The 16,325-nt window shown below is 36.8% G+C and overlaps 1 protein-coding gene across 5 annotated transcripts in view; it reads left to right on the top strand.

The window, feature by feature from the left end:
• NAALADL2 (N-acetylated alpha-linked acidic dipeptidase like 2) overlaps window positions 1–16,325 on the top strand; it is a 1,520,504-nt gene that overhangs the window by 1,449,093 nt on the left and 55,086 nt on the right. For 4 of the 5 annotated variants that reach the window (XM_061193412.1, XM_061193413.1, XM_061193411.1 and 1 more), the window contains one exon: window positions 4,970–5,168. In XM_061193412.1, coding sequence (XP_061049395.1) covers window positions 4,970–5,168 — 199 coding nt within the window. Of the gene's footprint in view, window positions 1–4,969; window positions 5,169–15,252; window positions 15,298–16,325 lie in introns of those variants that run through there. The other variant, XM_061193414.1, reaches the window with a different exon arrangement.

The raw sequence follows: 16,325 nt of genomic DNA, 5'->3' as shown, positions 1-16,325 counted from the left end.
ATTTTTGTCTAGGCTTTCTTAATTCCTTCAGTATTTTCATTGTCTCCTTTTTGAAATTGGTGTCTATTAAACTGAAGAGTTCTGTTTCATTTGTTCTTTCAGGGGAATGCTCTTGGTCTTTTAACTGGGCGTGGTTCCTCTGTTTCTTCATTTTACTTGTATTTCTCTTACTCTGTGAGTTTAGGAGAAACAATTATCTACTATGGTCTTGAAGAGCTATTTACATGTGGGGGCATCCCTGTGTAGCTTGTGTGGGTTTAGTATATTTGGTGCAAAGGCTGTTTTTAGTATGGATGCCTGTCGCCTTTTTCCTCAGCATGTACTGGTCATTATCCCCTTGATAGGGGTGTGCAGATGTGGTGACTGGTGCCTGGTCTTCGGATTCTCAGTAGTGGTGGTTCAGGCATGCCCCTGGAGCACACGATGGGAGTGGAGGCAGCTCACAACCACTCCTGGTGTCTGCAAGGTTGGCAGCAGTGGCTCATGAACATTCCTGGGGTCTGAGGGGGAGGCGCAGGGGCCCACAACCACTCCTGGTGTTTGGGCAAGTGGCAGTGGCATCTCACGACAGCCCCTGGAGCCCATGCAGGCAGTGTCCTGCCCTCTGCGAGCATGTGCACAGGGGAAAAGGCTACAATCTGTGCCCAGCTCCTCCCCTCATGCACCCCCCAAACAATGACGACTGGTCTCTAAGCGGCCCAGACTTCCTCCGAGTACACCTCCAGTCACAGTTGCACTAGATTCCAGCCCCCTTAGTCTGTCTCCACACAACCAACCCCAGTCCTCTCCCCAGTTCTGATCCCTGAAGCCCAAGTTCCAGCACCCAGCCCCTGCCAGCACTGGTGGATGTGCATCAGGCTGGGGAGTGCAGGGTGGCAGCAATGACCACCTGTGCAGTTCTCCCTCTGCTCTGGCTACCACAAACCAGCTGCTACACTCTCCGAGGCTCTAAAGCTCACCTTCTGTCCTGGCCGATCTCCCTACCAGTGAGGAGGCTTCCCCTGGTGCAGAAACCTTTCCTCTTTCACACCTCCCTCCCAGGGGCTCAAGTCCTGACCCAATTCCTTTCTTTCTTTTTTTTCTTTTTTCCTACCCAGTTACATGGAGATTTTCTTGATCTTTCAGCAGTCTGAGGTCTTCTGTCAGCATTCTGTAGATATTCTGTTAGAACTGTTCCACATGTAGATATATTTTTGATGTATTTGTGGGAGAAGGTGAGCTTCACATCCTACTACTCCATCATCTTGTTCACTCCCTAGTTCTTTTACCCTTTGTATTACCCCTTTCCTTGTTCTTCAGAGGTTTGAGATGCCAGTGCACAGAAAGAAAAACTGCCTCCAGATTCACAGGCATTGGAAATCTTTATTAAAGTGTATATGGGGAGAAGTGTGATACAGTTGTGGGGGGCCATGATTTGGGGGAAGTGATAAGAAATAATGTCTCTGAGAATAAAATTGTTAGTAAAGCCATTACAGTATTTTGTGCATGCCTTTAGCAAATGAGTTGGTACTAATTTGTGTTTAGTTTATGTGCTCTGATAATGGTAACTTGTGTTTATATAGTGATTTAAATGCTTAGAAAGTAAAATGACCATTTTCCCCAAGGAAGCTACAGAACATCAGTATTAAGTACTCTGTTCAAGTCCACATTGATAATGATTAAGTAAACCAGGCTCTTATGGTTTTGGATAACAAGTCCTTGGTCTTTAGACTCCATGTACTATGTATAACTTCAAGATAATTGTATTTACCCTCTCTGAGAGAAATCTCTATCTCCTAGTTGATGTTCTTTGGTCAAATGGACTTATTATTCATTAAAACTGAACTGTTAAGAGCCTCAATTAGTTCTCTGTTTTCTGACATTCACTGTGCCTTAAATGATGCTTTACATATTCTTAGTTTGGGGGGGGTGTTATTGGTAGGACATATTTTAATTCAGTTTAGTTAAATATAACCTATCATTACACTAAAATACCTTCTTTTAAATTTTTTTTCCCTTTGACTGCAACTAGTATTGATATTTAGCAAGAAAGTATAGGAAATAACATTTGTTGATGCTCATCATGCACTAAACATCTCCCTGATTTTTTAGGTGTAATTTAATATAATAATGTATCTCAAATAAGACATTATCTTATAATTCAACATATACTCGATAAGATATTTAGTAAATGACTACTGTATATCAGGTATTGTGCTAGGATACAGAGATAAAAAGAGAGAGAAAACATATTTGCTGATCTTATGGGGTTCTTTTCAGTCAAGGAAAGGAGAAATAAGGCTAAAAATATTGCAGATGCTACGATGCTATGATCACAGTACATAATTCACACATTCATTCAGTAAATGATTTGCCAGGCATAGTTTTATGTGCTGGGGAAATGGTAGTGAATGAAACAGACAAAAATCTCTTCCCTCACAGAGCTGACATTCTAGTAGTTATCCTAAGGATCACAAAGAGACAATCATTTGGGTGATAGAAATGGCTATGAGGAATCTTTGAAACATCAGTTATATATCAAAATGATTGTGTTAACATTGGAAGTAAAGCTACTTTTCAATCTGTAACCTCATATTCTTGAAGTAATGCATAGGGTATGCTGTGGTGGCAGGTTTCCACTATCAGGATCCTTTCTGGAACCAGCCAGTTCCTAAAGCTGTCAATTTTCTCCGCCCACACCACCATGAAAGATAAATTCATTTAAAGCTAAATAAGGTAAATGGTACAATTTGTCTCACTTGATTTAGTGGTAATGTCTTCAATTCTGTAGTGTATGTTAGATCTGAAGAGATTTTTTCCTTTTTAAATGGAAGACTCTTAAGGATGTCGAACTTGCTTTTTCTGTTGTTCAGTCTTTCAATTCTAGTGTCATCCAAATGTGTCTTATCCATCTTATTCTTTCCTTGTGCAAAAAGATATTTTCTATAAGTTTTCCATATATTAAATTTGGTTAGCCATAAGATAAAGCATATTTTCATAAAATGTCATTATTATCATTTAAGAGGCTAGATTTTCTCAATGAGCAGAAATATCGCTTCTTGCATTCTCAAGTTTTGTTCTGAAATCAAACAAGATTACTAATGAAAACATCAAAATACCAAAACCCTATGAACTCCTACAATTGATTTTATTCATTTTGTTAATTTCAGTGAACAGAGCACTACAAAGAAGGCTCTCTCTTTGCAGCCCTCATAAAAACCATTTCTTTACATAGTTTTCATTTTTTATTGTATTTTTTCTAAAAATATGTTATTGAATCTACTTTGTTTATTCAGTAAACAGTAAACAATTATTGTCAGAACTATGCTGGGCTATAATGAAACTGACAAATAAAAATCATCCCCATCAAATGAAGGTGAGAGAAAATAAAGATCACTATATGAAAGGTTAGTAATTCTATGACAGACATATTTTATACCAGTTATAATTCTAAACTACTTTTCATTTTCTTAGCACATAACCTCTCTACAGTGCTTCTTAAACTTTAAGATGTAAGGAATAATCTGAGTAGCATGTTGAAATTGTGATTCCTGGACCCTAGAGAAATTCAGCATGTCTGGGAATCTGCATTTTCACAAAGACCAGGTGTTTTGGGAGTTGGTGACCCTTACCCTTAGACTTCATTTAAAGAAAGAGTTCCTTTGTGACATTTCCCTTTTGCCGAGACTTTCCTAAGTGAAGGTCCCATAAGGCCTCTTTTCAATCCTCCACCTGTTTATCTTAATGCCATGCTCTCAGGATTTCCAGCTGAGATTTACCAGGTCCATGTGCATCTCATTACCTTGACTTGAAGTAATCCTCCTTAGTGCAGTGCTGACCTTGTTGGAGTCAGTTGTACCTACTCTGAGAATGACACCACTGACTGTTGCCTCATCCAAAGACTGCATCTAATGGTGCAGCTATCTGGAAGAAGATGATGATGGAAGACCCCCATGTGATATGATTAAAGAATGCTTTTTAAACAAGGTATTAAGTTTAAACACCAGCTAGGAACTGCCTACCTGTAGGGGAGTACTTTACAAATATTAATCATTTAACTCTCATTAACAAAGTTATAAAGCAGGTGCTATTATTATGTTCATTTCACAGATAAGGACACTAAGGCTCAGTAACTTGCCCAACATCACACAGCTACTAAGTGGTAGAGCAGGGATTTGAACTCAAGTCATCTGGCTCCAGGATCTGGTGGCTGTAATTACTATAAAATGCAACCTTTCCCTTAGTCAAAAGAACATCCTGTGATCCTTTTGCTACCACCATTCATATCAGAATGACTTCCAGTAAGTTACATAACAAAAGGAAAAAAAAAACAACAAACAAAAATCATCTCAAAAGGAAAACAAAACAATACAAACATAACATAAGATAGTTTTTAGTGTATTTTCAAATCAAAGGTGTTTTTCAACTTCAAATTACAGGAACACTCTAGCAAAGTAAAAAGAGCTCAGTAGACACATAACAATATAGGGTAACGTATCTCATGTTCTCAGAAGGGAAGATAACAATTCATTTTACAATTTTTTTTCCTGAAATACAGCATACTCCATTAAGAGCATGAATTTTTGAGTCAGAAAGATAAGGCTTCTAATTCTTACCTGTCATTTACTTGCTTGATGATCTGTGGCAGTTTGCTTACCTTAACTCTCAGCTTCTATGAAATGGACATGCCAATACAGGGTTGGGTGAATATTAAATAAGATAATTATGTGAAGGGCTTGACAGTGCTGGGAACATGGCAGTCCCTCAACAATCAGTTCCTATTTACTGGTATTATTATTATTAGCAGTAATCAGTAGTAGTAGTAAATAAATTTAATACTTTTAGTAGAATATATTTAGCCAGAATATTTTTGGTGGATTATAAAAGTAGAATTGATGGTGAATCTTCCTTTTGACATCATGATTATAAAATGTTTACTTTGTGCCCTTGATATTCTCTCTTCTGAGATTGGCCCATTTATCTTTACCAGGTGATCAACCCAACACACCTCAACTGCTAGCCCTGGCCTCACGCCTGCGGGAGAGCACTGAACTCTTTCAATCAGATGAGATGCGTCCTGCTAATGACCCCAAGGAAAGAGCTCCCATCCGTGTGCGGATGCTGAATGAGGTTCTCCAAGACATGGAGAAGAGCTTCCTGGTGCAGCGCGCACCCCCGGGGTTTTACAGGTAGGATGTGTGCTCAAAATTTGTATTTTTATGCCTCTCAGTGAAATATTTGTGTTTAACATTCAGAATATGTACCTTCTGTGAACATAACACTTTTTTTAATGTGAAGAAATTATATCTACAATTTTTTTAAACAAATTTATTTATTTATTTTTGGTGGCGTTGGGTCTTTGTTGCTGCACGCAGGCTTTCTCTAGTTGCGGCGAGCAGGGGCTATTCTTCATTGTGGTGCACGGGCTTCTCCTTGCTTTGGCCTCTCTTGTTGTGGAGCATGGGGTCTAGGAGCGCGGGCTTCAGTAGTTGTGGCATGCGGGCTCTAGAGCGCAGGCTCAGTAGCTGTGGTGCACAGGCTTAGTTGCTCCACGGCATGTGGGATCTTCCTGGACCAGGTCTCGAACCTGTGTCCCCTGCATTGGTAGGTGAATTCTTAACCACTGCGCCACCAGGGAAGTCCTATATCTACAATTTGAGAAGCATTCTCCTCCCCCAAAGCAAAGTTCAACTGCATAAATAGAGAATAAAGAAAACTTTATTTTTCTTTATACCTGTAAATATTGATATTATCTGTAGATAAAATTTATTATCCATATGATAATGGTTTAGCAGTATCATATACAAAATGACTAAGATTTTTTTTTACAATTAAAGTCAATATGAATCAAATGTGTCATAGCTACTGAAAAACCAAATGGATTTATAGGTTGTACTGTGAGAAATACGCTTTCTTGAATGAATCAGGAGATAAGTCTATATTATTCTGTCCTAGTAAGTCCACTTCTAGAGCATTGTGTTTAATTCTAGAAACTACATTTTAAGAGGGAGTTAAGTATGTTTAATATTCAGGGGAGAGTGGAATTTACAGGAATCTTGAAACAACCAGGGGATTGGACATATTTGGTTAGAGGGTCACAATAGAGTGACTTCTGAAAACATTTTAACAATTTATCATATTTTAATAAAACAATTTTCACATAGAAGAGGGATTCAATTTAGGCTCTTAGAGGATGATACAAATATGTACTTGTTTTTGAGGTTCCAGAAATAGTAGAAATTAAACAGAGGGAAAATGGAGTTTAAAAGATAACATGTTTTAAATGTTTTGGTTTTTTTTTAGTAAGTAACATTTATTGACCACTAAATATGTCTCGGGCACTATGTTAAAGACTCTCCATGCATTAATTAATTTAATCCCAGCAAAACAGCCAATGGATTAGGTACTCTTAGTGTCTCCATCTTATAGATGGAAAAACTTGTATCAGAAAGGCTAAATGACTGGCCAAAATAATAGAGCAGACTTCAGAGAATGTCCTGTCTCTCACTTTACTAAAAATGTTTTTTGTTTCTTTTTAAAAGATTTTTATTTTATGTTGGAGTATAGTTGATTAACAATGTTGTGTTAGTTTCAGGTGTACAGCAAAGTGATTCAGTTATACATATACATGTATCTATTCTTTTTCAAGTTCTTTACCAATTTAGGTTATTACAGAGTATTGAGCAGCATTCCCTGTGCTATACATTATGTCCTTGTTGGTTATCTATTTTAAATGTAGCAGTGTGTACATGTCAGTCCAAAACAACCATCTATCCCTCCCCCTGACCCTTCACCCAAGCAACCATAAGTTTGTTCTCTAAGTCTGTTTGTTTTGTAAATAAGTACATTTGTACCATATTTTAGATTCTGTACATAAGCGATATCATATGATATTTGTCTTTCTCTGTCATATTTCACTTAGTATGATAATCTCCAGGTTCATCCATGTTGCTCCAAATGTCATTATTTCATTCTCTTTAATGGATGAGTAATATTCCATTGTATATATGTACCACATCTTCTTTATCCATTCCTCTGTCAATGGACATTTAAGTTGCTTCCATGTCTTGGCTATTGTAAACAGTGATGCAATGAACATGGGGTGCATGTATCCTTTCAAACCATAGTTTTCTTCAGATATATACTCAGCAGCTAGATTGTTGGATTGAATGCTGGTTCTGTTTTTAGTTTCTTAAGGAACCTCCATACTGTTCTCTATAGTGGCTGTACCAAATTACATTTCCACCAACAGCGTAGGAGGGTTCCCTTTTCTCCACACCCACTCCAGCATTTATTGTATGTAGACTTTTTGATGATGGCCATTCTGACTGATGTGAGGTGATATATCACTGTTGTTTTGATTTGCATTTCTCAAATAATTAGTGACCTTGAGCATCTTTTCACATGCCTCTTGCCCACCTGAATGTCTTCTTTGGAGAAATGTCTATTTGGGTCTTCTGCCCTTTTTTTTATTGGGTTCTTTGTTTTTTTGATATTGAGCTGCATGAGCTGTTTGTAAATTTTGGAGATTAATCCCTTATCAGTTGCATCATCTGCAAATATTTTCTCCCTTTCTGTGGGTTGTCTTTTGTTTTATTTATGGTTTCCCTTGCTGTGCAAAAACTTTTGAGTTTAAATAGGTCCCACTTGTTTATTTTTGTTTCTGTTTCCATTACTCTGGAAGACAGAAAAAAGATACTGTTATGATTTATGTCAGAGAGTGTTCTATGTTTTCCTCTAAGAGTTTTATAGTATACGGTCTTACATTTAGGTCTTTAAACCATTTTGAGTTTATTTTTGTGTATGGTGTTATAGAATGTTCTAATTTCATTTTTTTTTTACATTTAGCTGTCCAGTTCTCCAAGCACCATTTATTAAAGAAATTGTTGTTTCTCCATTGTATAGTCTTCCTCATTTGTCATAGATTGATTGACCACAGATCCTGGGTTTATTTCTGGGACTTCAATCTTATTCCATTAATCTATATTTCTGTTTTGGTGCCAGTACCATACTATTTTGATGACTGTAGCTTTGTAGTATAGTCTGAAGACAGGGAGCATGATGACTCTTGTTCCATTTTTCTTTCTCAAGATTGCTTTGGCTATTCGGGATCATTTGTGTCTCCATACAAATTTTAAGATTTTCTTGTTCTAGTTCTGTGAAAAATGTCATTGGTAATTTGATAGGGATTGCATTGAATCTGTAGATTGCTTTGGGTAGTATAGTCATTTTGACAATATTGATTCTTCCAGTCCAAGAACATAGTATATCTTTCCTTCTGTTTGTGTCATCTTTGATTTCTTTCATTAGTGTTTTATAGTTTTTGGAGTATAGGTATTTTGCCTCTTCAGGTAGGTTTATTCCTAGGTATTTTATTCTTTTGGATGTGATGGTAAAGGGGATTGTTTCTTTAATTTCTCCTTCTGATCTTTTGTTCTTAGTGTATAGGAATGCAAGAGATTTCTGTGTATTTATTTTGCCTCCAGCAACTTTATCGAATTCATTGATGAGTTCTAGCAGTTTTCTGGTAGCATCTTTAGAATTGTCTCTGTATAATATCATGTCAACTGCAAAAAGTGACAGTTTTACTTCTTCTTTTCCAGTTTGGATTCCCTTTCTTTTTCTTCTCTGATTGCCGTGGCTAGGACTTCTAAAACTATATTGAACAAAAGTTGCAAGAGTGGACATCCTTGTCTTGTTCCTGATCTTAGAGTGAATGCTTTCAACTTTTCAATATTTACTATGATGTTGGCTGTAGGTTTGTCATACATGGCCTTTATTATGTTGAGGTAGGTTCCCTCTATGCCCACCTTCTGGAGAGTTTTTATCATAAATGGGTGTTCGATTTTGTCAAAAGCTTTTTCTGCATCTACTGAGATGATCATATTGTTTTTATTCTTCCATTTGTTCATGTGGTGTATCACACTGATTGATTTGCAGATATTGCAAAAGGCTTGCATCCCTGGAATAAATCCCACTTAATCATGGATTGTGATCCTTTTAATGTATTGTTGGATTCGGTTTGCTATTATTTTGTTGGGGATTTTTGTGTCTATGTTCATCAGTGATATTGGCCTATAATTGTCTTTTTTTGTGGTATCTTTGTCTGGTTTTGATATCAGGGTGATGGTGGCCTTGTAGAATGAGTTTGGGAGTGTTCCTTCCTCTATGATTCTTTTGAACAGTTTCAGGAAGACAGATGTTAACTCTTCTCTAAATGTTTGATAAAATTTGCCTGTGAAGCCATCTGGTCCTGGACTTTTGTTTGCTGGGAGTTTTTTAATCGCAGTTTCAATTTCATTACTTGTGATTGGTCTGTTCATATTTTCTATTTCTTCCTGGTTCAGTCTTGGGAGATTGTACCATTCTAGGAATTTGTCCATTTCTTCCAGGTTGTCCATTTTATTGGCATAGTTGCTTGTGGTAGTCTTTCATGAGCCTTTGTATTTCTATGCTGTCTGTTGTAACTTCTTGTTCATTTCTAACTTTATTGATTTGAATCCTCTCCCTTTTTTTCTTGATGAGTCTGGCTAAAGGTTTATCTATTTTGTTTATCTCTTCAAAGAACTAGCTTTTAGTTTCATTGATCTTTTCTATTGTTTTCTTTGTCACTACTGCATTTATTTCTGCTCTGACCTTTATGATTTCTTTCCTTCTACTAACTTTGGGTTTTGTTTGGTCTTCTTTTCTAGTTGCTTTAGGTGTAAAATTAGTTCGGTGGTTTATTTGAGATTTTTCTTATTTCCTGAGGTAAGATTGTATTGCTATAAACTTCCCTCTTATAACTGCTTTTGCTGCAACCCTTAGGTTTTGGATCATCATGCTTTCATTTTCATTTGTCTCTAGGTATTTTTTGATTTCCTCTTTGATTTCTTCAGTGATCCATTGGTTGTTTAATAGCATATTGTTTAGCCTCCACGTTTGTGGTTTTTACAGGTTTTTTTCTGGTAGTTGCTTTCTAATCTCATAGTTTTGTGGTCAGAAAAGATGCTTTATATGATTCAATTTTCTTAAATTTACTCAGGCTCGCTTTGTGGGACAGCTCTTGATCAGTCCTGGAGAATGTTCCATGTACATTTGAGAAGAATGTGTATTCTGCTGCTTTTGGATGGAATGCTCTATAAATATCAATTAACTCCAATTGGTATTATGTGTCATTCAATGCTGGTGTTTCCTTATTGATTTTCTGTCTGGATGATCTGTCCACTGATGAAAGTGGGGTATTAAAGTCCATTATTGTGTTACTGTCAATTTCTCCTTTTATGGCTCTTAGTGTTTTCCTTACATATTGATGTGCTCCAATGTTGTGTGCATATATATTTACAATTGTTATATCTTTTTCTTGGATTGATTCCTTGATCGTTATGTAGTGTCCTAGTGTCCTTTTTTGTGTCTTGTAACAGCTTATTTTAAAGTCTGTTTTTTCTGATATGAGCATTGCTATTCCAGCTCTCTTTTGATTTCTATTTGCACTGAATAACTTTTTACATCACCTCACTTTCAGTCTGTATGTGTCCCTAGATCTCAAGTGGGTCTCTTATAGACAGCATATATATGGGTCTTATTTTTGTATCCATTCAGCTAGTCTATGTCTTTGGGTTGGGGCATTTGATCTGTTTATGTTTAAGGTAATTATTGATATGTATGTTCTTACTGCCATTTTGTTAATTGTTTTGGATATGATTTTGTAGGTGATTTTGTTGTTTTCTCTTGTGATTTGATGCCTAACTTTAGTGTTGTGTTTGGATTCCTTTTTCTTTTGTGTGTGTATATCTATTGTAGATTTTTGGTTTGCAGTTACCAGAAGGTTTTGATATAGAAGTCTATATATAACAGGATTGTTTTAAGTTGCTGTTCTTTTAATTTCAAATGCATTTTCAATGTCCTGCATTTGTGCTCTCTTCTTCACACAATTGCTTGTTTTGATATATATGTGTGTAGATGATTTCCTACCTTTACTGTATTTTTGCCTTTACTGGTGAGCTTTTCCATTTGTAATTTTCTGTTTCTAGTTATGGCCTTTTCTTTTCTGCCTAGAGAAATTCCTTTAGCATTTGTTGCAAAGCTTGTCTGTTGGTGCTGAATTCTCTTAGCTCTTGCTTATCTGTTAATCTTTTGATTTTGCTGTCAAAACTGAATGAGTGCCTTGCTGGGTAGAGTATTCTTGGTTGTAGCTTCTTCCCTTTCATTACTTTAAATATATCATGCCACTCCCTGCTTGCCTGCGGAGTTTCTGCTGAGAAATCTGCAGATAATCTTATGGGAATTCACTTGTATGTTATTTGTTGTTTTCCCTTGTTGCTTTTAATATTTTTTCTTTGTCTTTAAATTTTGTCAGTTTGATTACTATGTGTCTTGGCATGTTCCTCCTTGGGTTTATCCTGCCTGGGACTCCCTGTGCTTCCTGGACTTGGGTGACTGTTTTCTTTCTCATGTTAGGGACGTTTTTAACTATTACCTCTTCAAGTATTTTCTCAGGTCCTTTCTCTCTCTCTTCTCCTTCTGGGACCTCTATAATGCGAATGTTCGTGCATTTAATGTCATCCCAGAGGTCTTTTAGGAGGTTTTCATTTCTTTTCATTCTTTTTTCTTTATTCTGTTCTGAGGCAGTGATTTCCACCATTCTGTCTTCCAGCTCACTTATCCATTCTCCTGCCTTAGTTATTCTGCTATTGATTCCTTCCAGTGTATTTTTCATTTCAATTATTGTATTGCTCATCTCTGTTTGTTATTTAGTTCTTCTAGGTCTTTGTTAAACATTTCTTGTATCTTCTTGATCTGTGCCTCCATTCTTTTTTTGAGATCTTGGATCATCTTTACTATAATTACACTGAATTCTTTTTGGGTAGATTGCCTATCTCCACTTCACTTCATTGTTCTTCTGGGGTTTTGTCTTGTTGCTTTATCTGGGACATATTTCTCTGCCATCTCATTTTGTCTAACTTTCTGTGTGATTGTGGTTTCTGTTCCACAGGCTGCCAGGTTGTAGTTGTTGCTTCTGCTGTGTGCCCCCTGGTGGATAAGGCTGTCTAAGAGGCTTGTGCAGGCTTCCTGCTTGGAGGGAATGGTTCCTGCTCACTGGTGGTTGTAGCTGGTTCTTTTCCCTCATGGCCAGGGCCGTGTCAAGGGGCATGTTTAACAGGCAGCTGTTTGTTTCCTCAGGAAGACTTTAAGCAGCCTGTCGTCTGCTGATGAGTGGGGCTGTTTTCCTGCCCTGTTGGTAGTTTGGCCTGAGGTGTCCTAGCACTGGAGCTTACAGGCTGTTGTGTGGGACCAAGTCTTGGTGAGAAAATGGAGGCTTCCAAAAGGGCCCATGCCAATGTGTACTACCCAGAACTGCCGCTGCCAATGTCCTTGTCCCTGCAGTAAACCACAGCTACCCCCCACATCTACAGGAGACCCTCTAATACTAGCAGGTAGGTCTGACCCAGGCTCTTATGTGGTCACTGTTTTTTTTTCCCTGGATCTGGGTATGCACAGGACCCTGCATGCACCCTCCAAGAGTCGAGTTTCTGTTTCTCCCAGTCCTATGGAATTCTTGTGATCAAACCCTGCTGGCCTTCAAAGCCAGATTCTCTGGAGGTTCCTCCTCCCATTGTCAGACCCCCAGGCTGAGAAGCCTGACATGGGGCTCAGAACTTTCACTCCTGTGGTAGAACTTCTTTGATATATTTATTTCCAGTTTGCAGGTCATCCACCTGGGGGTTATGGGATTTGATTTTAATGTGATTGAACCCCTCCTACCATCTTGTTGTGACGTCTTCTTTGTATTTGGATGTTCAGTATCTTTTTTGGTAGGTTCCAGTGGTTTTTTTTCAATGGTTGTTCACCAGTTAGTGGTGATTTTGGTGTTTCCTTGAGAAGAGGTGAGCTCACGTCCTTCTACTCTGCCACCTTGTTTGGATCACCTGTTTTAAATGTTTTATTTGATTTTTGTATAAAGCACGAAAGATAAAAACATACACCTCTTTGTGTAACAGATGCACATATAATGTATAACATTCAATAAAAACACGTGTGTGTATATATGTATATATTTTTTGGATATATGTATGTGTACACACACAGTAGGCATATATATTTTATATATATATGTCTAGTTCAGGGTTTATCATGGGAAAAGGTGGGAGACAAAGAGGTGTTGGAGAAAGAGTAAGGTAAGAAAACTATTTGGCCCAGAACGCTCTTCATAAAAGTACTTTTGCACCACATCAGTTATATGTATAATATATATACACACACACACAAATAACACCCTGGACTACACATATCGTGTATGACCAAAGCTACAACTAAGACTAAAGAATTGAAACATAGGAATACAAATCTTAATTACATATGAGAAAAATTTCTATCAAGTTGTGTTCTTAAAAAAAAAAAATGGTACTGATGAACCTAGTTTCAGGGCAGGAATAAAGAGGTAGACATAGAAAATGGACTTGAGGACATAGGGGGGTGCGAAGCTGGGGTGAAGTGAAAGTAACATCAACATATATACACTACGGAACGTAAAATAGTTGGCTGGTGGGAAGCAGTAGCATAGCACAGGGAAATCAGCTCAGTGCTTTGTGATGACCTAGAGGGGTGGGATAGGGAAGATGGGAGGGAGGCTCAAGAGAGAGGGGATATAGGGACATGTGTATGCATATGGCTGATTTGCTTTGTTGTGCAACAGAAACTAACACAGTATTGTGAAGCAATTATACTCCAATAAATACCTACTAAAAACAAAAAAACAATAAAAAAACAGTATGATGCTCTTATAGAGTGGTGAACTCATTACCACAGTAGGTATTAAAACAAACAGGCTAAGTAGCCCTAAGCACCTCAATATTTGGGCTACATGAGGTTTAAGATGCCTTTTAGTACCAAAATTCTGTGATCTGACAAATCACTTGATCTCTCTACAATTTAATTTCTGCATCTATAAAATGAGATGATGGAATGAGACCCTTTTGTAATAAAAAACCTTTTCTAACTTCTGATATTTGAGGATTTTCCTTCATGATTGATTTTAATCTCAAATTCACATTTAAAATCTTTATTTCGTATCATCTTTTTAACATTATGATTCTGTATCATAAGACTTTGGAAAACATTTATTTATCACAGCAGACGCTTTTAAGGCACTTTGTAAGCCCCAGGTACTCTTGTAAGCACCAGAGAAAGGAGTCACTGCAAGTTAAAAACATCTGCCCTGATGAGGTTATATTCCAGCTGGGGGGGATGGGGAAACAGAATGAACAAGGTAATTTAGTAAAATATAGTGTATGGCAGGTGTAATGACTGCTAAAGAGAAAAATTAAACCACATTATTAAATCCAGCATTATTAAAAAGTCTTTATCAAAGTAGATAAATTACATCTTTTAGAATATATTATGTAAGTTATATTTCTTTCACTTTTAGTTTATAAAAAAATTCAGATATTAGTATCCTATATTAAGGACATCGTTTTATATATTATGAAATATATAAAACTTTCTCCCTTTGCCCTTTTTGGCACTTGCACTAAATACAGGAGACCTCTCTGTGGTCTGAGTTATGTGTATAGTAAACTTTATTATCCCTTCAACAATTTACTTTATCAGGCATTTGGAGTAGAAAAGAAAATATTTGTTTTCCTCTGAGTTAACAATGATTAAGCAAGTGATATTTTCTCCTGTTAATAATATGATTACAGCATACCTTGTATTCCAGTGTGCAAGGCCCAAAATGTTGATTATGATAATGTTCTAACTCATATAACAAACTTTGTAGTTGAAAGCTTATGATTCAATATTTTGGCATTATTTTAAACTATTACTCTAATTATTGAAAAAAATACATGTTTGCATTCTTCTCCTTGGCTCTATTTTCACATATATGCCAACAGTACAGATAGATTAAATACTTCATTCTGATTTTTCTAACTGACCTTTATTCCAAGATTGTCATGAATTTTTACTTTATTTCTGAAATATGTAACAAATCATCCTACTTTATTTTTTTTCTTGGTAGAGAATTCACATTTCTAATTATTATTGACACAAAAATTTCAAAATTGCAGTAGACTTTCTACTCTCAATTCTTGGAAGCTCTTCCTTTATGGGAGAGGAAATGTTCAAAGGAAAAAAGATGAGTATTACAGGATGATATAGACTTTAGGAAGATGGAAAAATTGATTATTTATAATGACAACTATTTGGAGAAAAGATAGAATTGTTAATTACATTGTACAAAAGAACATTTGGTGAACAGTGTTTTGTTTTTTTTTTTAATGTTTGTTTGTTAAGGAACCTTTAAAGATGTTATCCATGTAAGAATCTCACTCTTCAAACCAATGGTGTCATGACAATTCTCATCAAATATACAAGAAGGAAGTCAAATGTGATTTGCTTTTTAAGAAAGCTGTTGACAGAAGTTCACTGTATAAAGCTAAATGTTGCATTTGGAATTTGGATCATGTCTCAGAGGAGACATTAAAACAAAAAGGAGTGTCACTAAACACTGAAATATCTTATTTTTGGAATATGTGAAAGAATTTTCCCCATTATTTGGCATCAGAAAATTCAAAGATTTCAAGTCCTATATTACATCTAAAACTAACTGACTCGCATTCTCATACATAAATCCTCATTGAACACTGCTCTGTGCCAGCATACTGATGAAAACTGGCAATATAAGATCCCTACCTTCAAGGAATTTAGCCTAACTCAAGAGGTAAAATATATAAATTAAATTCAAATAAATTTCCAGAACACTTACTTATGCAAAGTGCCCAATGAATGCTACAGGTAAGAAGTGCTATTGGGATTCAGTGAACAGAGAAATTATTACCTTGTGGCATTCAAAAAAGAATTTATAGGAAAAGGGAGAAATTTATCTGGGCTTGAGGGAATGGTAGGATGCCCAGTAAATTAGGGAGTGCTATATATAGACTGAATGTTTGTGTCCTCCCAAAATTCGTATGTTGAGATCTAATGATGATATCTGGAGGCGGGACCTTTGGGAGATAATTAGGTCATGAGGGCAGAACCCTCATTAATGGGATTAGCACTCTTATAAAAGAGACTCCTGAGAGCTCCCTCATCCCTACTGCCATGTGAGGACAGAGCCATCTATAGACCATGAAGCAAGCCTTCACCAGACACCGAATCTGCCTGCACCTTGATCTTGGACTTCCCAGCCTCTAGAACTGTGAGAAATAAATTTGTGTTGTTTATAAAAGTCACTCAGTCTATCGTACTCCGTTGTAGCAGCCCAAACTGACTAAGGCAGGGAGCATGACCAGGGGAGGATAGTGTGAAGAGAGACACAAAGTAGAGGTTGTGTATGGTGTGCTGAGGAGTGAAGCACAGGAAGTGGA

The sequence above is a fragment of the Eubalaena glacialis genome, chromosome 6, assembly GCF_028564815.1.
Source record: "Eubalaena glacialis isolate mEubGla1 chromosome 6, mEubGla1.1.hap2.+ XY, whole genome shotgun sequence".
Classification (NCBI taxonomy): Eukaryota; Metazoa; Chordata; class Mammalia; order Artiodactyla; family Balaenidae; genus Eubalaena; species Eubalaena glacialis.
The sequence above is the reverse complement of the archived record's forward strand: the minus strand, read 5'-3'. Positions and strand labels throughout refer to the sequence as shown.